The sequence below is a fragment of the Rhinichthys klamathensis genome, unplaced genomic scaffold (genome assembly GCF_029890125.1).
Source record: "Rhinichthys klamathensis goyatoka isolate OS25496 unplaced genomic scaffold, OSU_Roscu_1.1 h1tg000109l_1, whole genome shotgun sequence".
In the NCBI taxonomy this organism is placed as follows: domain Eukaryota; kingdom Metazoa; phylum Chordata; class Actinopteri; order Cypriniformes; family Leuciscidae; genus Rhinichthys; species Rhinichthys klamathensis.
This window is the reverse complement of record NW_026606647.1, coordinates 3,400,670-3,427,923: the sequence shown is the minus strand read 5'-3', so window position 1 is coordinate 3,427,923 and position 27,254 is coordinate 3,400,670. Positions and strand designations below refer to the sequence as shown.

General features: G+C 37.4%; 1 protein-coding gene across 2 annotated transcripts; it reads right to left on the bottom strand.

The window, feature by feature from the left end:
- tns2b (tensin 2b) lies at nt 1-26,217 on the bottom strand. Of its 2 annotated transcripts, XM_056253931.1 has the most exons (26): nt 25,503-26,217; nt 19,472-19,577; nt 17,631-17,668; nt 14,973-15,005; nt 14,119-14,153; nt 13,694-13,877; nt 13,558-13,608; nt 13,301-13,423; nt 12,777-12,841; nt 12,145-12,228; nt 11,955-12,067; nt 11,451-11,511; nt 10,875-10,950; nt 8,758-8,887; nt 8,583-8,645; nt 8,378-8,494; nt 6,523-7,821; nt 5,539-5,608; nt 4,577-5,418; nt 3,955-4,179; nt 3,767-3,844; nt 3,608-3,685; nt 2,287-2,455; nt 1,859-1,927; nt 1,517-1,546; nt 1-791 (listed from the first exon to the last, which is right to left on the bottom strand). In XM_056253931.1, the coding sequence occupies exons 1-26, from the start codon at nt 25,614-25,616 to the stop codon at nt 647-649; spliced, it is 4,398 nt and encodes a 1,465-aa protein (XP_056109906.1). In that variant the 5' UTR covers nt 25,617-26,217; the 3' UTR covers nt 1-646. The 2 variants fall into 2 exon arrangements, with proteins under 2 accessions (XP_056109906.1, XP_056109907.1); XM_056253932.1 differs by lacking the exon at nt 1,517-1,546.
- Nucleotides 26,218-27,254: the final 1,037 nt, after the last annotated feature.

The following is a 27,254-nucleotide window of genomic DNA, read 5'->3' as shown; positions in this document are numbered from 1 at the left end:
TTCTTCATATTTTCCATTTTTATTAATATTTTATTTAAATACCAAAAAAGTATAAATTTAAAAATGCATCAGTTGCTAAAAAATATGATTGTTTTGTAAAGGCCCTTTTGAATAGAAAACAAACAACCAATACATTCTGACCATTAAACTGAAAACAAACACACAAGGAAGTCAAATCAAAATCAATGAAAAGAAAAACAGAACAACACAGTTATTGTTGTTCTGTTCAGTCAAACACTTTGGTATCCTAGGTGGTAGGATTAAAAAGGCCTATTCACTTAACCCAAAAAAGGTTTGTGTTAAAAAAACTTTATCTACCATTTATTTATCCATTAGATGTACTTTACCAGGAAAATGTACAATTGTTGTTTTTCTCATATAATTCATTTTTATTCAATAAAAGGCATATAATTTAAAATCACTTCATAATGCACTCAATTTTAACCTGACCGTATCGCACTGATTTTTACTACATGTGAACATGACAGAAAAAGTGGAAGCTTGCATACTGAGTTGTTGTTTTTTTTGTCCATCCTAATGACAAACACTCCTCTGATTCTGTGTATAAATGTAACAATATCCACTGCACTACCCTCTTTTCCTTTGTTCTCTCAATTTTGTTTTTCTCCATCTCTCTATACTGTGTTCATTTTCGCAGCTGTTGAGGTCCCAGCATGACTTTATTGATGAAGTTCACAATGGCTGTGGCTGGCTGCTCTGGGTCGAGCTCTGCAAACAGGTGACACACGTTTCCCAAACCACCACTGCGCCGTGCAACAAATCCAAACATCCTATAGAAAACAAGTATGAATCAGACCATGACAGATTGTTAAAGTGCCCTTATTATACTATTATAAAGGTTCCTAATTTTGTTTTGGAGGTCTTCTACAATAGGTTTACATGCATCAAAGGTTTAAAAAAAAAAAAACTTTAATTTTCTCATAATATAAGCATCACCTCTTTTCTCACAGTGTCTGAAACGGTTCGATGATTCGATCAAGGATCTAAACCCCTAAACCCCTCCTTTCCGATAGCTGCTTTGCTCTGATTGGTCAAATGGCCCAGTCTGTTGTGATTGGTCCACCTCTTACAGCGCGTTTCGGAAACGAAATAGCCATTGCTATATCTGAATTTCAGCTCCGGAGCCTGAATTTTCAGCCAGTGAAGACAATAGGCGCGCATTATGCAAATTCGTTACAAACCATACGTTGGTTCGTGCAGGAAGTATGACTGGAGTTACTGACGACTCGTTTCAGGCAGTTCAGAATTGGTTCTTTCTTTTGGGAGACAATAACTTTGATCTTTGCAGATCTAAACAGCTATATAACACACTACATGAAAGGTTATATCCGAAAAAGCATAAAAGGGGCACTTTAAATTAAGAAATCACTTATTCTGAGTGGCAAAATAACAAGTTGTCTCACTCCTAAATTTACATATTTAGGAATAAACTTCCAGAAAACATGAGAAATGCTACACCAAAAGAGAATACAAGTGTATAAGTAGAAGCACTTACTTGCAGGAAGTGTTATCAGCATCAATCCACCTGGCACGCACACAAACACACACACGCACGCACACACACACACACCCACACGCAAAGGCTAAGCAACATGTACAAGCAGAGCAAGTAAGAGAGAAGCTTAAAGAGAGCAGGAGAGCCCTTGTGCAAAAAAATAATGGCACGTTGATAGACTTGATATATCAGCATGAGAGGCAAACCCTCTCCTCTAGACATGTTAACTAGACTACGTTCAAAGCAATACACGTTGGCTTGGCCATTGGCAGAGTATATGAACGATGCAGTATGTTGTTGATTGGAGTTGTATTTTTATAATGATTCCATCTTGAATTTTACCTTTGATCCAGCGGATCCACACTGCTGAAAGTCACAGTATGAATAGGGTAATGTCGCCTAAAAAAGAGTCTATATAAAGAGAGAGAGAGAGAGAGAGAGAGAGAGAGAGAGAGAGAGAGAGAGAGAGAGAGAGAGAGAGAGAGAGAGAGAGAGAGAGAGAAAGAATGAGGATATGGATTAGATTATTATCTGTGTCATGACTATGAAGACTGTTTTTACTTTTCAGTGTCTCCGATTAATGTCTTGGGAATGAGCCATAAAGGCCCGTGGTTTGCTTGAATGTCTAAAATAAGTAACTTTGATCTCATACTTGAAAGACGGTACTAAAAATATGCTTGGGGAGTGTTATTAACAAAGCCATGATACAATGAATGTTGTTTTGCTTGGCGAAGCAAAACATACGTGTTATTCAACATGTGTGTTTGTACCTGCGCTGATTATCAGTGAGGGTGATGCCCTGTGTGGACACTTTGAAGTGGACGACTGTTGGCGAAGGACGAGGCTCCTGGGTCAAAGTGCACTTGGTTGCCTTGGAGACGGCTTGCGGGCCAGTCAAGGATTCCGTTTCCACTGAATTTAGGTAGAGAACATTACAAGCTGACAATGAGAGAGAGAGAGAGAGAGAGAGAGAGAGAGTAAAAAAATAATATTAGAGGGAGAAAAGGGACATCTGCCATGACAACTCTCTCAGTGGAGCTGCTGTAAAGCCAGACAATCTTAATTTCCTATTATCACTGTAAAGCTGCTTTGAAACAATATATAGCCTATTTTAAAAAGCACATTATAAATGAAGGGGACTTGACTTGACTAGATATGGCAATGTTGATATGTTTGGTCTTGGTGGAATAGATCTGCTTCGCTGCTGCTGCTGTTAGCAAGTCAGACATACTGCTGCTGCTGTACAAAATAGCATACATGAATTACCCATGGCAGATCTTATACAGGTGGAGCTGGGGAAGGTGGAGGGTTTCTGAAAGCACGCTACAAACTGCTAAGGCAAATGCTGACCAAGTATTTAAAGGTTAAGCAGCGAGCTCATTGGCTGCTAATACATGAGGATCCAATCAGCTGTGCCCTTTAGAGAATGATGTGATCGCACATAGATTGAGTTAAGGCCCTATCAGCCTGTGCTATCTAGAGTTTCATGACAGAACTTTGTATTAATTTGTTTAATATTTTTATTTTTAATGAAATATAATTAATATAAACTATGAAGTTTATCATCAAGCTCTTTTTTTTAAACTACCAATCAAATGTTTGGGGTCAGTATGATTTATTTATTTATTTTTATTCTGCAAGGATGCATTAAATTGATCAGAAATGACATTGTTACAACATTTCAAATAAATGCTGTTCTTTTGAAGTTTCTATCAATCAAATAATAACAAAGCATCATAGTGTACGCAAAATATTAGGAAGCACAACTATGTAAAGTATTCTGAGCACCAAATCAGCACATTAGAATGATTTATGAAAGATCATGTGACACTGAAGACTGGAGTAATGGCTGCTGAAATTTAGCTTTGTCATCACAGAAATAAATTACATTAAAATAGAAAAAAATGTAATTGTGGTTTTATAATATTTCATATTATCACTGTTTTACTGTATTTTTGTTTAAATAAGTGGAGACTTGGTGAGCATAAGAAACCTTCAAGAACAAAAATCTTACCAACCCCAAACTTTTATATATAGCTATTTTCCTCCAACCATTTATACATAGAAAAATCAAATAAAAAATAAACTCACCGGCCCCCTGTTTCAGTAGGTCTGCAGCTGTGCTGGTATTAGTTCCACTTTGCAACTCCTGCAATTCACCAACAAGATCTGAAACACAATCAGACAGTTATTATACACTCCCTATGAAAAAAATGAATGCATTGCCAAAGGTTTACATGTTTGTATGACCTCTATCTGGGATTCGCAGTACACAGGGAAGAGACACAGGAGTAATGGAGTGCTGATACACCAAAGCAGACAGGGAGCCTGGGAGGAAAGAGAGAAGAATCATAATACAAAATCAACAGGGGTCGCTGTTTTCAACACAGAGCATTAGAAAAACACCCATAAACCAGGCATAATTGTCTTTGTCTCACCAAAATATGTTTCATTTTGACAGCCTTTGATCTTGACACCTTTAGCGCCGCTCTCAATCAGGAAGTGCCTAACTAGCTGCTCCCGTGGGTTGCCCGTCTCACCATGGTTACTAGCGTGGGCTGGAGGTGTGGTGACTTTGAGGGCCAATCCATATGCGCCTTGGAATGAATTACTATCCCTAATGAGAAAGCAGCCAGGCTCCTTATCTTTTAATACTGCAATAGCTAAATGGGGAAAGAGATATTTTGTACTTCTGTTAATAGAGGCACAGCCAAATTTCTGTAATATGCATCAGCTCCTATAGAATGATAATTTAATTCAACTATATTTTTAAATGTTTTAATTCCTAATGCTCAGGTTTTTCATTTTTTATTGCATTACTATACAGTTGTTAGGGTGTTCCTGGGTAGATGCTTCATGAACGCTTAAATTAATAACACAAACACCTCGGTATTTAATACTTGCACTGAGTATCGATTAATCGCATCCGATAAAATTCTGACCAATAAGAAAAATCGATAATTGTTTTCATGTTATGGCTGATAACTGATAAATGGCCTATATTAAAATTCTATTCCATTTTGTCTAAGCAATAAAAAAAGGCAAAAGGGATGTTCTCACCCTGGTCTCTGGAGATGCCCGGTTTGTACCAGTACTTGGAGCTGTCTTGAACAAACTTGGAGCTGAGGCGGTTCTCTGGCTCCTCCACACCACTAGAGGGGGTTACTTTGCAACTAGAAGTGGGAGGCAATTCATTGGTGGTAGAGGAGAAGGACACATGGAACTGGGCAGCTAAATTATAAGGTTTTCCAGCTGATTTTACTGAGGAAGTGCCAGTGCTATCAGACGTGTTCTGAAGGGGGGCTAAACGTTGTTTTTCAGGAAGAGGAGGTTGGGGTAAGGATGCCGGGATGGTGATTGCAGTGTACCCTGTGTATGGTACATGTGGCACTGTCAGAAGAGGGTAGCAGTATGACACTATAGGGAATAAAGGTGTGACGTAGCCATCAGGGTCAGGCGACGATGTTGTCAGGTCACTGTTGCTGCTTCCCTCATTGCAGTCGGTTAAGGGTGTCAGGCTTCGCCTTTCAGCATTTATGTTGAATGAAGGGAATTCAGAATTGGAATTTCTCTCTGAAGAGCAAAGAGGCGGCTGAGGACTTGTTGAGGTTGAAGTTGAGGTGTAGCATGAGCCAGGGTGCTCCCCTTTATCCTGCACTGATTCTGGGACTCGATTACTGAGAGCTCTGGGGTTGTGCGTTTGTACATGCACTGACTCCACACCCTTGGATAATGGTGGGTTACTAATGACAGCGGTGTTAGATGTAGATTCTATTATCTGTGTTTTCTTCATCCTTTCCTCTGCTCCACTGGCAGTGGAGACAACTGTGATCAGAGACCCAGGGGAAGTTTCACCCTCTGGGGCTTTGCTTTTTATTGATTCTCTTGCCTCCAATGGTCCCCTGTTAGAATACATGGATGGATTTAGGTTGATAGTAGGCCTACATTAAATTCAATCTTCAACTATCAAAATAAACACTGTGGTTGACATGAGATTAATGTACATGAAGAAACATAATTACCTGTCCCGGGTAGGATGAGAAACGGCCTCAATGTGACTTTTATCAGCATCTAAGACCTTAATACTCCTATCTACAAAATACACAATATAGAAAGAAAAATGAACAGATTAGAAATGAGAAGAAAGCTGAAAGTTAAAGGGGTAGTTCACCCAAAAATGAGATTACATCATTTAGTCATATGGACTTTTTACTTTTATGCCTTTTTTCTATTCTTTTCAGGGCTAGACCGTATCAATCACCAACCAATTATGTGTACATTATACAAAATATCTGGTTGAAAAAAAAATACTGGTTTGGATGACTTGAGAGTGATGAACAGAAGTATCTTCTTCTTTTTTTTGAATCCCTTTAAATGTACACTACTGTTCAAAATGTTGGTTTTTGGAAAAGGTCTCTTATGCTGACCAAGGCTGCATTTATTTTATCAAAAATACAGTAAAAACTGTGATATTGTGAAATATAATTGCAATTTAAAATGACTGTTCTCTATTTTAATATATTTTCAAATATAATTTATTTCTGTGATGCATGGCAATCTGAAATTTCAGTAGAAATTACTCCAGTCTTCACTGTCACATGATCCTATAGAGAAATCATTATTATGTGCTGATTTGCTCAAGAAACATTTCTTATTACTATCAATGTTGAAAACAGTGCTGCTTAATATTTTTGTGGCAAGTCTTTTTTTCAGGATTCTATGATGAATAGAAAGTTCAAAAGAACGGCATTTATTTGAAATAGAAATCTTACACATTATAAATGTCTTTACTAACACTTTTGATCAATTTAATGCATCCTTGCTGCAGGAAATGATTTTTTTTATCTTACTGACCCCAAACTTTTGAATGGTAGTGTACAGTCTGACACTTCATTTGCATTATATTATAGCACAACTATTTCTATTATATACATCTAATAAAAATTGATTTAGGAACACATTGTTTGGCATAATTTAATGACTACAAACTGTGTCAATGTGATTACCGTTAAGGTCATCCTGACTCTCTTCAGTTGAGGCACTGTTGTGATTGGCTCGTTTTGGAGATGGCGTGACAGCAATTGGGGAGGAGTTTGGGGAATGACTGATGGAGGCGTAACCAGGACTCTCTCTGAGCGCTTGTGGAGAGCAGGGACAAGGTGGATGCGGACTGTGGTAGCCACTGCTTTGAGGGCTGGGATATGGACTGAGTGGTGTAATATTTTCGGGTTGGGTGTCTGTGACATATGCCGCTTGATCTTGTTTTGCGATAGCGTTGCAATGTCCGTATGATAATGTTACTGGTGACATTGCTATTTTACGCCGCCAGTATTCGGCCTCTTGAACTCCCTCCCAATGAGACTCCACTCTTCCATCCCTCCAGTGCATAGGCACCTCCGTCCTAATCCCAAACTCCGCCTCTCTAGACCAAGGTAGAGCTTCTAATTCTCTGCCACGTAAAGAGTGGAGGGTGACGTCCTCTCGTAAGCGAGAACAATCCCTGCAGGAGCACAATGTTGGGGGTGTCGTGCTGTAACGTAACTCTCTGTATGGACTGGAGAGCAGTGACTGATTAGGGGATAGAGAAGGAGGGATGTGGGCATGGCCCTGAGGGAGGGCGGAGCAATGGAACAGAGGACATGCCTCCCCAGTGAAGAACGCGCGTGTCTGTGGAGGAAGTGAGTGGGAATGGGAGGACTGTGAGCGGGAAAGTGGCGAATGAGGGTGAGCTTCTTGAGGGGGAAATGAGTACAGGTGTCTAATGGTTTCTGGGCAGGGATGGTGCAGACAGCGCCCTCTTTCCCATAAAAGATCCGGGTGGGATACACACAGGTCTCGGACTGACAGTGGGGCGGTGCGGCTGCAGGGAAGTGTGTAGTGTTTGGGGTGGAGGGTTTGTGCAAGTGCATTCGGGTTGGTCAGGTCTGGGCCACAGAATGAATGAGTGTGGGAATACGAACGACCATAACAAGACTGAACGGGCCGATCTGGTCTCAGGGGAGAGCCGTCGCAATCGTCAAGAATTGCGGTTTCTCTGTGTCTTTCTCTGTCTTCGTCCTTCTCTCTTTTTTCTCTTGGAAGAGGAGAGAGGGATTTGGGCAGTGCAGATGAGCGACTTGCACCTTTGCTGAGTGAGAGAGGCTGGGTGGAGAGATGAATGGGAGGACGAGGGGAGGAATGACTGGGTAAGTGTGTGGAGGTTTTGATGGAGGTAGGGCATCCGCTGGGACTGGAGCCTTGTGCTCGACGCTTCTTCACTTGAGCATACAGGCTACCGTCCAAAGGCCCACGTGTGTGACAGATATCTAGAGATCACAGGGAAATACATAGACAAAACCATATTATTTACAGTCTCATGACTTTGGAGTGTATGAAAAATGTCTCATTGTCTTTTTGTCCTAGAACGCAATCTTTACCAGTAGGGAACCCCTCAAATAAATGATTCTCTGATTTTCCAAAAAAAAAAAAAAAAAAAAAAAGATTGATTGATTCTTTTTTGGTGGTTTTTGATATTTTTGTTTGTCTCTATGGCTGTCCACGCTAGTGTGTTTTCATTTTAACACAGAACTGTCTATACTGGCACTTCCTCTGCATTTCAGAAAAGACCTCCATCCACAATACACGACTGAAAACTCATGTCACTGGGCATGAGCGGGCATGCCGATTGCTCTAATAATAGGGTCGAAATCTCCGGAGAAGTGTGGACGCCAGGCATAACTATAGCAAAAGTTACGCGTTTTAAAACGAAAATGCACAAGTGTAAAAGTAGCCTGTTTTTGATTGTAGTTCAAGTACTTTTAAATTCTAAGTAGCCTGTAGCTTGGCAAGCTACAGGTTTTTTGCTAGACTGAATGCACATACCCTCAACACTATCCTCATGGTGAAGGTTAAAGTTCTCATACGAGTCCCAGCGCACAACAGGATCTGTGGTGCCATAATCCACAGATACTCCCGGCTCATTTCCCTGTACCTCTCCACCTCAGAACACACAAACACACAGATACAGCATTAAGACAGAGCTAATACATGGAAACATGGTGGAAGAGTTCAGTTGATAGATGTTTACCTCTCCTTTGCGGGCCAGAAGAAAACAGCAACTCCACTGTGACGTCTGCAGGGAAACGGTCGTCTACACATGAACACAAATCAGAATGATAAAACAGAAAACATCTGTTATTTCTCTACTTTTGAGAAGCTGAGGCACTGGAGTGGGCTCTCAAACAACCAGTGCCAGTATTTACCTGTGCAAGCATGGTCAAGTTCCGCTTTGCCAAAAGCAAGCTGAGATTCATGAACACTACAGGTGTGAAACTGGACTCTGAACACACATTCTCTCGTACTCACATCTGAGAGACGGTGATAACACTTCACCTAAAGACAGACAGCAAGAAGAACATTTTTACTGAAGGAAATGTGTTGCTTTTCCGCACAAAATTCGCCAACACTTTGCTTGGGTGTTGTTGGTGGTTGCCAGGGCGTTGCTATGTGGTTGTTATAAGGTGTTCTGAGTGGTTATAAAAGTGTTGCTATGCAGATGAGAGGGTGTTCTGTTGGTTGGTTGGTTGCTTGGTGGTTAATGGCCCACCAGGTGTCTGTGAGATTCTTATCCAGACATATGGCTTGGGTTTTTCACCTTTTTTATCTTTAAAGCGATAATTCACCCAAAAATTAAAATTCTGTCATCATTTACTCACCCTCATGTCTTTCCAAACCAATTAGACATCCGTTCATCTTCGATATTTTAATGAAAACTGAGCCTAAATTAAATCTGTTCATCATATAAGGTCATCATATCTCTTGACAAGAATTGTATTAAACTATTCAATTCATGTGGATTCTTTTTACAATGCCTTCATGATCTTTTTGAATTTTCTATATTTTGGTTACCTGGACTTTCCATGGAGGGACAGAAACCTCTCATGTTTCATTAAAGTGATCTTAAAAGTCTTATGGGTTTGAAATGACATGAGGGCAAGTAAATGATGACAGAATTTAAATTTTGGGGTGAACCATCCCTTTAAAGGGATAGTTCACCCAAAAATTTAAATTCTGTCATTAATTACCCACCCGTAAGACGGAACACAAATTAAGACATTTTTAATGAAATCTGAGAGATTTCTGTCCCTCCATTGACAGTCTATGCAACTGACACTTTCAAGCCCCAGAAAGGTAGTAAAGACATCATAAAAGTAATCCATGTGACTTCAGTGGTTTAACCTCAATTTTATGAAGCGATGCGAGTGCTTTGTTTGTGCAAAAAACAAACAAAGCACTCGCTTTGCTTCATAAAATTGAGGTTAAACCACTGGAGTCACATGGATTACTTTTATGATGCCTTTACCTTTCTGGGGCCTGAAAGTGGTAGTTGTGTAGGCTGTCAATGGAGGGAAAGAAAGCACTCAGATTTCATTAAAAATATGTTCATTTGTGTTCCGAAGATGAACGGAAGTCTTACGGATTTAGAACGACATAAGGATGAGTAATTAATGACAGAATTTTCATTTTTGGGTGATCCAACCCTTTAAAGTCCCCGTGAACCGGAAGTTGCAAACGACTTTTCTCCAGTGTTGTGACGTATTTCCGAGAGAAACGGAATACTAAATGAGGCAAAATAGTGGGCGTGGCTTTTTTTCCAACTAGCACCTGATTGGATCTAGAAAAGTAGGTGTTTCATTCAGAAATGGAGGCTCAGGAGCATGTTCACACTCGCGAGCATCTCGATGTGTCCCAATGGTAACACTAATTGGAATTCTAAAACTATTTTTATTTGCTATTACTGCTGCAACCTTAACCGTTATGATAGTAACCTGCGTGTAACTCAGTAAACCGTGAGTGCCACAACCAAAAATCCACCTCCTCGCCATCTCTCCTTTCACACGCTGTCAATGCTCGCAAACACACAGGCAGCCTGGCTGTCTACTGTCAGTTGGAGGGGCGTGGTTACGGATGTTAACCAGGAAGGTCCTCCAATGCAGAGGGGAGGGGAATTTTCAGATTTTGATTAAAGATTACGAAGCCAAAACATTTTTTCGTGTGGATTGACTTGCATGGATGAATTGTTCACCACCAAACGATCAATTTAGGCAAACAAAGTAAGTATGGTCAATTTTGAATTCATGGGGACTTTAAGTCAGATAACTTGGCAAAGTAATAGCGCACACTTTTTCTCAACTGAAGTTTAATACCTAAAGCTATTAAATTAATATTCTGGTGTCTTATCATACGTTTAATAATGGAATTATATTCAAATATGCATTTTCAAATATTTTCTCCCTTCAAAGCAATGGCTAGTGAGCAGGTTTTAGGAGCATCTAATATAACAAGAATGTATTCATGTGAAATGCTTGAGTGTCCTCACCAGGATGTCTCCCTTCAGCAGTAGAGCTGGTTCAATATTCACACACAACATCTTACTGTTAGAGCTCTGAATATCACTGTAACACAAGCAACAAGAAGTCAGCAAAGTATGATGTCTGATTTGTTTTCATAGGTCAGTCAAGAGAGGAAATGACATGTGGAGAAGAGAGGGGAAATGGGATTTGGACACACTGGGAGCCAGTTTGAAACTCACATTGCTTGGATTTCCTGCAGAAAACAACAATCTTAAAGCAGCCTAAGCTGGCCTTGCAGGTCTTTTGGCTGGTTTTAGAGGCGTTTTGGACACTTTTTTAGCTGTAAAGCCAGCTTGTTGACCAGCATAATACCAGCTTTGCACAGCTGGGAGACTAAAAAAATTAGTATGGCCAGAGTGAGATCAAGATCAACTTAAAACAGCTAAGACCAGCTTAGAGCAGCTTAAACCAGCAGAATGATGGTTATTAAAATAGATATTTTGTAGGGTTATGTGCCACAGGTCAATATATCAGAACGCACAGTGCCACAGCTCTGAAAAACATGTAACACTTATTGAGACTGATAAAATAGACCCACTTACTATTTGCCTGAAGAATAGACCAGCTGTAATGACTGATAAATCTTCAAAAAAGGAGAGTAACCTTCAAAATGCAATGGACAAAATGAGGCAATGCAATGATGATTCTGTCATCCTTTACCCACGCTCATGACATTCCAATCCTGAATGAATTTCTTTAAACAAACATAAAATAAGATTTTTTTTTTTAAAAATTAAAAGGTCACAGTGTTTTTTGTTGTTGTTATACAATGAAGGTCAATGGGGACCAATGCTGTTTTGGATACCAATGGCATTCATTGTATAGGCAAAATCATTTGAAACATTCTTCAAAATATCTTCTTTTGTATTCTGCAGGGGAAAGAAAGTCACACATGTTTGGAATGACATGAGGATGTGTAAATGATGGTTTCATCACTTTAACACATTTTAACATTAACATATAATTCTGTAGTTTTTCCCCTCCCCAAACTCAGTACAGACATTGCAAAATAAGGCCTTGGTTTGATTGAAAAGGGGTTTGTGTACCTCCTCCAGACTGGTAGTTATGCAAAGCTGGAATATGAATCTGATCCAGGAAAAGTGGTGAGCTGTTCATCTTTATTGCCCCAGAGAGAAGACCGGCAAAATAATATATATACCTGCGATGACAGAGAGAACATCATGACCACACTAGAACAAGTTATTCTGGAACAAACAGAATAAACATTGGTTATACCTGTTCTGAGATGGCAGAAGAGAGGAAGAGATTTTATCCTCACAAAATTTCCTCATAGCAACTGTCGAGAGAGCCTGATCTGCCCTGCACACATACACCAGTAAGAGTCGAGTCATTTGAATACCAATCATGAATTATAATAAAATGCTCACAGAGAGCATTTTAAGATTTTTTAAATGTTTTTGAAATAAGTTTTTATATGCTCATCAAGGCTGCATTTATTTGATCCAAAATACAGTAAAAACAATAATACTGTTAGTATTAATAGTATTACAATTTAAAATAATTTTCTGTTTGATATATTTTAAAATGGCATTCAATTCAGCTTATAAATCAAACTAGATGTTTTTTGAAAATGTAAAAATTTAGCTTTTTGTGAGGTTTGTGTTTAGGGGGGTAGAATGTACAGTTAGTACAGTAAAAATGTAAACACCTTATTAAAGTCCACATAAAACATGGAAACCAAACAAGTGAGTGAGTGAGTGAGTGAGAGAGAGAGAGAGAGAGAGAGAGAGAGAGAGAGAGAGAGAGAGAGAGAGAGAGAGAGAGAGAGAGAGAGAGAGAGAGAGAGAGAGAGAGAGAGAGAGAGAGAGAGAGAGAGAGAGAGAGAGAGAGTGTGTGTGTGTAAGTACCCAGCTGATATTTTGCTATAGTGCATGTAAGCTGCCACAATCACCCCTGTTTTTCCTTTGTTTCCCTATAAGAAAGTAAAAGTTAGAGAGAAAGGAAGACAGATAGAGAAGAAAAAATATATATAACAACTACTAATACTAATTTGGGGTTATGATTTCTATGAGATGAAAATTTGATAACGTTTAAATTATCTCAGATCAGACGGATCTGGTTATTGAGTTCACAAAAGGGGAAGATAATCTTAGGAATTATACTAGAAATACAGTTGTATGGACTACTTTTATGTTACTTTTATAGTGCTTTTCTGTCACTTCAGTTCAAATTCAGTGCAACTGCATGGAAAAGAGAGCACATTAGTCTAAACTTTTCCATTAGAAAGACAGTCATATGAGTTTGGAATGACTTTGGAGTAAGTAAGTGATGAAAGAATCTCATTTTTGGATGATCTACTCTTTTAATAAGACTGTGATGACATTTAGACATTTTTAGCTCTTATATTAAACATTAAATAACTTCTGATAACCTTGCAGTGAAGTACAACCACGTTGTGGGGGTCAGAGTTAAGCCAGTTCTCCATGGTCTTGCACACAGCACATATTTTATCGAGGGGCGGGGCATGCAGATCAGGCCACCCAAACTCCTCAACCTGAGGCAGGGGAAGGGGTCATCCCAAAAATACAGAAACAGAGCCATACGTCAAAACAAGCAAGCTACAGAGTGACTTTTTAATGTAGTTGTATGCGAATCTAGATAATAGAATAACAAAGAACAGGAAGATACCTTTGGATTTAGCCTGCAGATGTCATGGCGTTTCTCTGACAGATTTATAAGCTGAGAAGAAGTAAAAGAGACATAAGAGTGCTAATTCATATGGAATTAAAACTCAACAATGATTTTAAACAGCAATACAACTGACCAAGAACTTGTCTTGATGTTTAGATTTCAACATGGCCGCCACTTCCTTAAGGTTAGCGCTGTAATGCTGTTCTTCCAGGTCAGAGAGGTAGAGGACAGAAATGATACGCTCAGTGATGTAGGTCAGATCGAAATCATAATGACTGCCCATTAACTTCTCCATAACACTCTCCATGCTGTCTCTACTGTGAAACATGCGCACAAAAAAGACAAACACACGCAAACTTAAAGGAACGGTACGCCTGAAAATAAGACATTTGCATATTTTGGTCACACACATGTCATCCCAAACAGGTTGATTTTCAAAAAACCTGAAGGTCAGTAAGTGATGACAGACTGTTCCTTTTTCGGTGAACTATTCCTTGCATTCATGATGTTGTTCTTTTCTCTGTCATTCAGAGTTAGCTTTATAAAATGTGCTCTTACCTGGGAGGGATGTTCAGCTGGTTTTGAAATGGAGGCTATAGGAGAGATCAGAGTTAATGTGAGAAAAAGGCAGGTAGATATGGTACAAACATTGCTTTTAAATTGCAATACATCAAACACAATTCATTTAACCATTCTTTTCTGTTAATAATGACTTGTTTTGCGTTTAACTCCAGTTGTGTCTTTATAAAAAATAGTAGTAATTTAAAATGAACTTCTTATTTCCTTTCCAATTGTTTTATTACATTCCTCTGATACGACCAAAAAACAACAACATAAACAACACTATATTATACAATATAATTACATTGTTTCTGCTTGGGGTATATTTAATTCCAGCAAAAACACACTGTAGAAAATAAATCAAAGAAAACAACCGGCAGGAGTGGATTACAGTGTGTAATCAATCAGAAAATCTTAACATGTGAAAATGCATTGCATTTATTCATGTGTCATACCTCTGTGACCCCAAACATAAGACTTCAACTTTAACCAAACTTAAGATAAACAACTTCCATTTTTCCCCAGACAAATTCTATTTTAACGGTTAATTGAACTAGTGAATGCATAAAAAGTTGACATTATAAACATTTTTTTAACTTTCCACAATTCAGAAATGTCCTGAAGCTGGTTGGTTCAAGTTTTTGATCTAGGTGAGATTTTGTTTATAATCAGTTCTTATAAGATTCATGAAATCTCAATCAGATCCTTCAATATCAGTTCCGCTATTGAATTAATGTAAATGTAACGTAGATGCACTGTTAAATGTGTTTTTTAAGATATTTGTTAAATGTTGGGTTAAATAGCAATTCATCCATAGACATTATAAATATCTGTAAATTAGTAATACTCACTGGATCTGAGATAACTTCACAGGGGACAGTGACCTGGAAGAAATCGAGATGCGTTTGGAAACCAGACACACAGAATCAAACATCCTTGACACATGATATGGTTTCAGACATCAGAGACCATGACAGAGACACATAACAGTCTTTTAAACATACACATACTTTGGGGCCACTGGGTGACTCTCCATTTAAAGACATCCTCTCTGTCCTCATTAGGTTATTATCACACCAGGGGACATCTGGTACTGTTTAACACTGTGTGCGAATGTGTGGGTGCGCACATATTTGCACACGTTTACTCTGCTTCCTTTCCAGTAATTAGTTTAGACTTAACATTTTAACATACAACCTCTAACACACATGACTTTGCATAGGCTATATTAATACGTTTTAATACGCTTTAATACGTTATGTAAAAGTTTGAGAATCCGTCACTGAAACCTGACCACCATTCTGGATATTGGAGGGTGAAAGTGTGATATTCTGATAGACTGACAGACAGGGAGGCTGATGTGGACAGAGGGTGGAGACACGTATATAAAGAGAAACAAAAGCAGCTGATCTCTCCATCCAGGACGGATGAAATGCCTGCTGCATGGCTTTGTGAACTATTTCCACTACTCTATTTCAGATGATCAGCTGGCCTGTGCCTCCTCCTAATCATGAGTCTGTTTGTAGGAGTATATTTTTTCACCATGTAAGTCACGAATGTTCACTGCATTGCTGCCTTACATTGAAGAAAAGTCATTTTATTCATTATTTGAGCTCTATAGAGTAGATTGACTTTGGATTGCCCTGCCGGAAAACACAATGAAACTAACATGTTGCTACATACACTCTTAAAAATAAAGATTTCAAAAAGGGAGTTTTTACAGCGATGCCATAGAAGAACTATTTTTGGTTCCCCTAAGAACCTTTCAGTGAACCGTTCTTAAAAGAACCATTTTTTTCTTAGTGTGAAGAAAAATAGCCCTTTTCCACAATAAAGCAGTGGAAAGGTTCTGTGGATGTTAAAGGTTCTTCATGGAACCATCGATGACAATACAGAACCTTTGTTTTTAAGAGTGTAATGATACAATTATATTACAGCAGACAAAACCGATCCTTTATGTGGGATGAGGAAACACACAGGGGTTCATTAACTACATCCTGTTTAGCAGGTAGCAACTAATTGCTAGACACAGACACAATAACATGCTCTCACACACACAATCTCAATCACTAAAAAAGTTCAAAGATAAATGTTCATCTATAATCCTTAATAACAATCTGATTGTATCGCTCATGTGTCAGTGTCTTACACTCTTGTCTCCACTTTCATCAAATGGTGATTCTGTCTTTTCTACAGTATTTCTCTCTGTGCCAAACAGATCATTTTTTCACTACAAAGATAAAAAAAAATATTATACTATCCAAAATGAAAAGTACACTAAAAGTATACTTAACTTTTGCAACAAGCAATATGAAATCCCTGTTTAAAAAGTAAAAGTGTCTGTACCTTTCTCAGATGAGTCCAGTTTTCTAGAGTTCATATAGCACACACACACACACACACACACACACACACACGAGTACTCTCCTCTCTTTCTCTCTCTCTTTCTGATCCTCTCACTCTCTTGCTCCCACCAACTCTTCCTCTCTCTCACTCTCTCTCTCTAAAACCAGAGGGGATGCACTGTAAAAAGTATTCAAAGATCAAGTAAATGATGCTTTAAAAATGTCCAAAGACTTACTTGATTATTGTAGTTTTTCATTGTTAGCTCATGAAGGTCCCATTAATTAATGCATAAACATAACGCATCACCTAACAATGAGCAATACATTTGTCAAAATATTTATCATTCTTTGTTATAGACCTATGTAGCGCCGCCCCTTTTCAGCACTGCACTCGTTGTGTTCTGTCTTCCAGTCTGTATTTCCACAGAATGAAGGTAAGATCTTACGAATTTATGAATGAACCGCTTGTTTAAAAAAATCTTCCCGTCTACTGACATATGTTATGACATCCGCTTAAAACATTGACATTGACATAGTGACATTGACATTTCTCACTAGTGAGGTAATAACGGCAGTGTTCTTGAAGCGGATAAACTTAGTTGTTTCCATATTAGTAGAGACGCTGCTGCCGAACACTGTTACTTTTTTCCAGCATGCATTGGGGCATGAATAATTATGATTGCATTGTTTTGACACTTGACATTTTAAGTCCATGGAAACTGTTGCTTTAATTTATTTAGGTTCGGTGAACACAATTTTTTTACAGAGAAAAAAAGAGTGCAGGAGAAATAATGAGAAAGAGAAGGAGAGAACAAGAGGAACAGCTGTGGTGTATAACGTGTGGATGCTAGTGTATATCCGTGAGATGCACTGATGGCATCCGGTGACTGATTGCAATTTCTATTAATACCAAAGATAACCAGAGTTCATAACTCATCGGATTTAGACCTAAATATATTCCTACTATATTTGTGAGTGACACACATCACAAGACCAAAAGATCATAGATGAACATTTGGTGCTACAAGGACACACACAGTCATTGGCAAGAAGCGGATTTAAATCCAAATCCAGTGCCAATCACAGTTTAGCAATATTCACTGTACTTCACATTATAAGCAAACAGTAGTAGCAACATTTCAGCTGCGAGAGAAAGAAACATACCTTTTCCTCGCATTTCATATGCACTGCAGTTTTACACTCTGCAAGGAGAAAATGTGGATTATATAAATAAATATTATGGTACATCAGTGGCGGCTCCAGACAATTTTGATTGGGGGGGCAATGGGGGGTCCTGGTCATTTCAAGGGGGGTCTCATGAAAACCAACAAAAAATACAGTGGACACGGCTAATAACTGCATATTGCTGCTACTTAACAAATGGTAAATGGTAAATGGACTGCATTTATATAGCGCTTTCACAGACCCAATGGCCACCAAAGCGCTTTACATATTGCCTCACATTCACCCATTCACACACCGACGGTTTTTTGTTTTTAATTAATTAATCAATTGCAGTTTGCAAACAATATGCTCCAACTTTAATTGCCATAGCCACACCCATGACAGAAAACATATTTACAAAATAGTATCCTCCTCATCCTCCAATTCCTCGGTGTCCTCTGTTTCCAGTCTTTACTAAGAAATCCTATGAAAAATTATTTACAAAATCTTCTGCAGGACAGTTCAATTCTTTACAATAATATAATATATTATAAAAGAAAATTAAGCTGTTACACTGAGATGGTTTAGGAAAACCATAAAGTGTTTTTGTAAAGTCAATTAATTGTACAGGCAGCATTAAACCATCAAAGTTAAATGATTGTTTATAGCTTATGAATTTCCTAGCCTATATTTTCTTTAGCAGGGGGTTTCAAACTTTTTAATGGCAATGAGCCCTAAACAATACCCTTGTGAGATTCTTTATTTAGGCTTATAATATAATACAATATATGCCCAATATAATATAATATAAAAAAAATGAATTGAAGTATTTGAAGTGATAGTTTAAATGCTTCAATTTGTTTTCATATAATATTATTATAATATGAAAAAAACTGAAGCATTTACTGTAAATAGCTAGATCTAATAGCTAAATATTTTCAAGAAAAGTCAATATGTGAACTCTTTTATAGTAGCCTAATCTAACCATGCCTGAAACTATTTAAATCTATGTAAACTAATGATGTATTTTGAGTTTGCACGCGGGTGGGTGTCTGTAATTGTTACCGTTCTGTGTCCATCATCCGTTATTTCCACCACTTTAATCAAACCACTCTTCTTTAAAACATGATATTGTGATTTTATTTCACATGTCTTTGCGTTTCTCGTCGCCTCTCGTATTGAGCTATTTGGTCCGCACACACGACTCACTGCCAAACACACGCGCTCACATCATTCTCTTTCTTTGAAACCTGTTAACTGCACTCACCAGTTTGAGCACTGCAATTATTTCTCACATACAATCAAATGGATTTCCCCACACATTTCGCGTCAGTCCTCTGCGTGGCATATTATTCTTTTCTGCGCGGCCGCGGCATCAGAAGTGCACGACCGCGCACGCGCGCAGCTTAGAGGGAACGTGATTGTAATGTTTATATATTTTGTACGTCGAATAAATTATTAATTATTATTGTTCTGCGTAGTTTGAAGATAAACATTTTTAAATATTTATCCCGGATATATATTTTTTAATCAGGAAGGGGGTGAGGGGTCAAATGGGGGGTCAAAGCATTTTTTGGGAGGGTCTTGAGACCCCCCAAGACCCCCCCTGGCGCCGCCTCTGTGGTACATTATATGTTATGTGTGTACAGTATGTGTGTGTGACAGGTTTTGCCTTTAATGTGGGGACCAAATGTCCCTCCTGAAACCTGAAATCACATACATTGTGTGGAGCAACCAAGTGTCATGAGTAAACGGTTTAATAAACATAATAAAAATATCTTTTAAAAACAACATAAGTAAATGTAAAGTATAAATGATAGAAAAGCAAATGTGTGTTTCACCTCTGCAGTGCATGCCATGGCTGTGGAGGGTTTGTCTGCAAACAGCACAGTGGTGTTTCTTCTTGAAGTTCCTCTCTTTAAAGGAGTGTGAAGCCACTTTCTCCAACTATGTATGTAAGCACACACACACAAAGACCTCAAAATTATACAGTAGCAGATTAATTTTCACAAATGTATTTGGATCTATGGTAGGCCTACATTTGGCAAGAAATAAACCCAAAAATATATGCCAACCACAAACATGATATTAATGAGAACTGAGCACACATGTCCACACGCCCCCAGTCGTGGTGATATGAAGAGCATAAATCACTCACTCTACACTGGAGGAGATGAATGAAATGTATGTTTTATTTGTATTGGGGAAGAGTAGGCCTGTGATGATAGAACTGTATTTGATGCACTGAGCAGATATTGTGAAAGACAGTTGGATGATATGTGCACTAAAGCTGTATTTATTTGTATTTATTTATTTGATTAAAAATACAGTAAAAAAAGTGTTGTAAAATACTATTAAAATTTCTCTTTTCAATTTGAATTTTTTTTTTTATGTAATGCAGCAAAGTTCATTGCAAAGTTTTTTTTTTGTTAAGGTTTTGTTTACTGTGTGTGATTTATTTAATGGAAAGCACATTCACTACGTTCTAGTTGTCTTGCTGTTAATTTTAAATAAACGTAGAGCGAGCAAGTAGCTAATCAGTGTCTGCTCATTTATTCAAGTACGTCATCTCCTTCATCGCTCTGATTGGTTTTAGGTCTATCCAATGGCGCCCAGAGGCATTTGAGCTACGTCCGTTGGTGACGCCCCATTGGAAATGATTTGTCTATGAAGCTTTGCCAGACCATAACCAGAGCCCGTCTACCATAACTCTGGTCTGGTTTTAACCAGGCTACAGTTTCACATGATCCTTCAGAAATCAGTCTAATATAGCCTACTATTTGGTGCTCAAGTAACATTTTCATTTATTATTATCATTATTGAACAGTTGTGCTGCATTTGGTAGACCACACTTTAACCCCTTCAGACCTGAATTATGTTTCACGTTTCTGAAAAATATAAAAGTACATTTTCCCAGCTCATGAGGCTTCTATTAATGAGACCAAATGAAAAAAATATATATATATATTGTCTTTCATTGTAATTTTTTTTGTCCATTCCAATGGACGTCAGGTCAAAACAGGTGTACTTCCCAAAAATGTACCAACATGAAATAAATTAATAAACATAACATTTATTGGTCTATACTTTAAGCTTTTTCTCAAGGTCAAAAACTTTTCAGCAGTATACCATTTCAACTTTAATTTTGAGGTTTTTGTTTTACAGATTGCACATTGTTTGTAACAAACTAAATATCTTTGAATCAATCAATATGGTCATATTAAAGTCATTTTCTGTATGCATCTTTCTTTTTTTTTAGATCAAAAACTTGAACATTATAACATTGCAACTTTAATTGTAAGGTTTTTGCTTTATAGATCGCACATTTGTTTATTCATAACAAAATAAACCTAGGAAACAATGAATGCATTCACGTTAGAGTCATTTCCAGTGTGCATCTTTGAAACAATTTCTCTGTTAACGGTTTTCTTGTATTTTTACAGTACATTACTGGCAGCACGGTTGCCAGCAAGTTACTGTATTTCGATTTCCAGTAACTGTAGTGTAATTCACTTTACAGTGCACAAGATCAGTACTGTAGACTACAAAATAGTACTTTACTGTATTTTTACTGTATTTCGTAATTTGGTCTGCTTCTGCTGTAATTAATTATACGGTATTGTACTGTAATATCTATATTGATACATTACTGCTAAATATTATTGTAATTTTCAAAATAGTTTCTAATAATGATAATATTATATTATAATAATATAATATAGTTATTAGGAAAATATATAGTAGGAAAAAAAATACTATGGAAGTCAATGGGTACTGTCAACTGTCTTGTTACCGACATTCTTTAAAATATCTTATTTTGTGTTCAGCAGAATACAGAAACTCATACAGGTTTGAAACAACATGAGGGTGAGTAAGTGATGACAAATATAATTTTTGGCCAAAAATTCAAATTAGCCCATGATTTACTCACCCTCCAGCCATCCTAGGTGTACATGACATTCTTCTTTCAGACGAACACAATCAGAGTTATATAAAAAAAATGCCCTGGCTCTTCCAAGCTTTATAATGGCAGTGAATGGTTGTTTCTGTTTTGAAAGTCCATAAAAGTGCATCTATCCATCATAAAAGTGCATCTATCCATCATAAAAGTGCATATCCATAAAAAAATATTAATATAAAATAAAATATGAAAAATATTCATATTCAAGTTGCGCTTTAGATTGAAGTCAAATCCGTATGTTCATTTGGCCGGAAGCTAGTTATTTTACTTTATAAAGTTTTAAATACGGATATTTTTCTTACATCTCCATCTTCCTCATCACTCCACATAAAGTCAACATCTGAGATATTTCCATCAGCTATTTCTTCAAGCACTTCAAGAACTGTATATTCTGCATATGAAAAAGTTTCAAAAATGTATCGGTACTGTGATATAGATTTTTTTATATACGAAATTTCAATCAGCATTACTGGACATGTGATTTCAGTAACAGGCTTTCGAACCCACTGTCCATTCTAATGGACAGACACATTTGAAAAAATCCTGATTTAAAACGTGCAATTCTACAATCGATTTTTAACTTTATTTAATAAGTTCAATCTTTCTATTTTACATACAAACTATGAAATAATGGCAAAAATATATAAAAAAATGTCAATAAAACCATAGAAAATGTTGCTTGCTTCTGTGCTTGGAGTGAAGTGCTGCCATGCTTCTCTTCAATGAAGTGTATTTTTTTATAATTACTACATGCAGAGCTTTACTGCCATTTGATTGGATGACAAACGTCCAATCTCATGGACTGCAGGCTTTAAACTAGGTGAAATGCTCCAGAAGTAAAAAAAAAAGGAGGCTGACATGTGATGTCCATTGTAATGGACGCAGGGTCTGAATGAGTTAATATATTTTTATGGTAACCATGACAAAAAAAAAAATGTAGGATGCTTTGATGAATAGAAAGTTCAAAAGAATAGCATTTAATCGAAATATATTTATATTTCTGTAACAATATTACAATAACTTTTGTCTTTACTTTCACTTTCGTAAGATTCTTACAAGATTCTCACAATTCTTTGGAAAGCACATGAAACAGTTAGGTTTATCCGCTTGACAATGCTGCCATCTACAGCCTGTAAATGGGAACTAAACAGTCGAGGATGTTTTAAAAAGCACGTGTACAAAAGTTCACTAATAAACTAGTGCAAAAGTTCCCTTCATACTGCGAGCCTGTGACATCCACATATATTAAATGTAAAACACAGATTAGAGATTAGAGACACTTTTTTTCTTTTCTTTTTAAACGTGGTTCTCAACAGGCACTTTTTCAGCTCTCCACCCTTCTCTCTTGCTCTCTGCAGCCAAAGTTTGGCTCATGGATAAAGCATTTCCCTTCCACATATCCAACATCACAGCTTTCTCGAGTGTCTTTAGTCCAGTCATTTTATGAAAAAAGGTTAAACAAATTGCAACAGAAGCAAACTCAACTGATTTTGTATCCGTAATATGTCCTGAGTAAGGGAAAAAAGCCCCGAAGAATCCCAATATGTGGAACGTTTCGAAAAAGACCCAAATAGCCTATTCAAATTCTTTTTCTCACGTGAATAGGGTAAAAATTTTAACCTTTAGATATCACCATGAAAATTACTGAGTTGATTACTAGCTACATCAAGACAAACAAAAATGTATTACAAGTTTTTTTTAATTGTCTGTTAACATGGGCAAACGGTGCATAATCTAATTACGTATGTGCTAATTTGCATAAATAACAGCCTATAGCCAGGTGAAAATGTCTTGTTGAATCTTACAGTAAAAGACTACGGGCAAACAAATATCACCATGAGGGGCAGATATTCAGTCATTCATTCAAGGTCCACTCAACTGTCATTAAGCTGTCAACTCAGGAAAGATTTCCTTTTGTTTCTCCTACATGGATTAATTTGATTGTTTGATCCAGCCACTTTTTTATTTGACCTACCTTTTGTCTTCTGCAATAATAATTAATAAAGACTGGTTTCTAAAGTACTTCCTGCCTCGATTAATGCTCATGGGTGGCCTAAATGGGTTCCATTCAGACCTCAACATTAAGTATTTACTGTTGTATGTCAACAAGATATTTTCTCCTGGCTTGTCTTGATGTAGGTAATCAACTCAGTCATTTTCATGGTGATATCTAAAGGTTAAAATTGTTACCCTATTCACATGAGAAAATGAATTTGAATAGGCTATATTTGGGTCTTTTTCGAAACTTTCCCCTAATGGGATTCTTCTGGGCTTTTTTTCCCCTTACTCAGGACATATTGAGTATACAAAATCAGTTGAGTTTTCTTCTGTCGCAATTTGTTCTAGGGTGACCCCCATTTTGGCTTAAAATGCCTGGACTACTTCTCACTTCTTTGAAGAGTGTGTTTTTTTTTTTAATAAACTCAGTGTTTAGGTTTCTAGAATTCTCCCAAAGTCAAATGTACAAGCTATAAGACAGAGAGATAGAAAAAACTCCACTCTGCTACTGTTGCTGCTTACATTCTGAAATAGAGTTTGGCCCTGCTAACAGGAATTCTCTTACACTCGCTGCTACGCGCACATACACACTCACATTCCGGGCAGGAGTAGACGGGAGCAGGTGGGAAGGCCGAGGTATGCTTCCACCGTTCCAGAATTCCATCCGTCTATTTTTAACCTCTTTCTGACCACAGGAAAACCTATGTGTTTGTGTGCATGCTTGCATGTGTATGATAATCTGGCTATTTGTCAGTGGTTATGGGATTTATAATTTCCCTTATGTCAACACCATTACACACATATGACATGGAAGAGTTTGTCACTGCTTACAATGAATTGTGGAAGTGGAAATATTCTATTTCCATGAATTTAAATTTCTAAGGAGATTAATTTTCCATCCTATAGGTTAGTTGTCTAAGGGCACATAACATACTAAAGCTGTCTGACCCCAAAGAGTCAACCTGCCACCTAATGACGGACATGGAAGTGTGATTGTGAGTGAGCGTTTGTGTGTGGGGGTGAATGTTCACTGACAGGAATATCCCTTCAGCTACTATTCAACCTTTGCAGCAAAAAATTGTTTTACATACACTGCATTCACATTTTGATTGCACTGTACATTAAACTGCATTATAAGCAGAGACAGGGGTCTAAATATTCTTAACAGAACCACTTAAAACGAGACAGCTGACAGCACTTAAAATGTAAAAAAAAAAAAAAAAAAAAAAAAATAAAAAACTCCTATGGAATGTCAACCAACTTGGGAACCCCAAGAGTAAACAAAAAATACACTTTATAATAAGTTAATATGACTATATAGCTAAAATTACAACCAATATAAATACGCTACAACATAATATAATGAATATAAAATATAATGTATAATAATAATATATTATATAACAATTATGGTTGATGCATTTGGAAACAAACAATACTTTTACATGATTTATAAATCTAGATTAATGCTAACATTTCAAGCTGTATTTAATTAATATTAATGCATCATGAATGAACATGAATTAATAATGAAAAACAGTATATTAAGATTAAAGTAGGTTAATGAAAGGTTTTTTTTTTTTTTTTTACAAATGTTTGTTAGTTCATGATACTAATGCATTCACTAATTTTAATTAACTGAACCTAATTGTGAAGTTTTACTGTGATAACTTTTATAAAGTACATTAACTAAACAGATTAGTTATGAAGTTACAAATAAGTGAAAACAGTACTATATGTTTTACATTTGTTCTCCATGGACAAACCCCTGATTCTAAAGATTGCAAATATGGAATGATTTACAGAAGACATAAAACATAAGCATTGAGGGAGACCCAATGCAATCATTCCCTGGAGAGCTTCTTACCTGACCCCATGTGTGCACAGTCACAGACACACACATACACACGTACCTCTGTTAAGCTGAGAATCTCTGCATCATCTGTGAGGTCTCGTGTTTTCGGGGGGTCCGAGGGCTGGGAACTCCTCTGTTTAGCCCATCGCTGCTTGCTGAAGACACAACCCATTCTACTTCACTTGCTTTATTCCTCCTTAGATATCCTTTCCTTCTCCTCTTACACTTTCTTAGCACTTGTTTTCCTTGGTCTTCAGTCCAGGTTGCTCTTTGTTTTATGTTTCCCGTCTCCTCAAGGACTTTTCCTTGTTGCTCAGTGTCTTAGCGTCCAGTTCCAACACAGAATCATATCTCTCACACCATTTTTTACACACATTCTCTCCAACTTCCAACGTCTCCCTCTAAGTGTCTCTCGGGGTGTCCTCCCTTTGACTGTCTCTTGCCCCCTCACATGCACACTATGTAACGCCCTCCTCCGACTCTATCGCAGCTGTTTTTGGCAGGCTTACGTCAGACCCTTCCTCTTCTCAGGCACTTGAGCTCTGCTCACCCACTGGGAGCCATCACACACACACACACAACCCCTAAGGCTTGTATTCCAACAGCTCTCCACCACCCAGTCCCTAAGTCTGCACACAGAGAGAAGCATTAGGTCTTCTGTTCCTCCTCATCTGTGTCTGTTATTGGCAGAATGAGACACAAAGCATCTGTTCTTGTTCCTTCACATCCGCTCTCTAGCAGTACTCGCCTTGCATCTGCATGTGTGGGTGTAATACTGAATAAGTTACTGTGGAGCACATGAAACCACAAAACTGTTCCATGAATAAAATTCCATTCATAATATTTTTTTTTTTTGTAAAACAGGGTGAGCAGTAGCTCCAATTAAATGAATAAAAAGCTACAGGGACCAACCGAGGTGACCGTAGAAGTTGTAAGACTGCAATTTATGAAGGTTACATGACTGAATCAGCATACTGTAATACACATGTCAGAAATATGGCTGACTTTTCAATGTACATTTACTGGACTATACTCCTGCTGTGTGATACTGCAATTAAATTGATTGTGTAAAATAAAATGCTTCTGCTTATTGCATAATTGCCATAAATTTACAGTGTTGGAATTTCGGATTCCATAAAGTAAGTAGGCCTACTTGTAATTAGATGTTTTAAAATACTCAGACTACAGAATTTTTTGCTTGACTACAAACTAGTTTAGTGGAATTGCACACACAGACCAGCCACTAATCAGATGGCTAATTACATGGAAAACTGAGAGGCCCCAAAGCATTTGACCACTGGATTTACAGAAATCATTTCACTTAAGAAGTGTTTTCTCAACATTTTTCTTTCAAACACATTTTTTAAAAACTATTTATTTAAATTTGTATGATTTATTTGTAAGCTTTTCATTAACCTCACAAATCCCTTCTAGTTCCTTCAAGAACCCTGACATAATGTAATATTTAATTAACATTTTTTTATGTTCTTTATGTCGTTGGATAAAAATGGAATATATTTTGTTTCCGTTTCTATTTTTATATCAATATGGTACATTATCCAATTCAACGTGATAAACGAGTTAGGTCAAAAGTAATTTAAAAGTACACACCACAAGACTGTTCAAGTGATCTGAAATCAAGCTAATAGATTGAAAACATTTTATATAACAAAAAATACCTTGACCCATTACCAAAAACCTATTTGTGAAATTAAAGGTCACTTCAGTAGTATCTGTGTCCAGAGACCACCAGTTAACACCAACTGTCATTCTACAGACAACAGAAACAACACTCATACATGCACCTGAC

Excerpts from the sequence above, each read along its gene's own strand:
- tns2b (XM_056253931.1), bottom strand. The coding sequence starts at position 25,616 with ATGGGTTGTGTCTTCAGCAAGCAGCGATGGGCTAAACAGAGGAGTTCC. Across the intron at positions 3,845-3,954 it reads TCAAAATGAAACATATTTTG|GCTCCCTGTCTGCTTTGGTG; the intron begins GTGAGACAAAGA and ends CTTTCCTCCCAG. Across the intron at positions 792-1,516 it reads GCTGATAACACTTCCTGCAA|GATGTTTGGATTTGTTGCAC; the intron begins GTAAGTGCTTCT and ends TGTTTTCTATAG.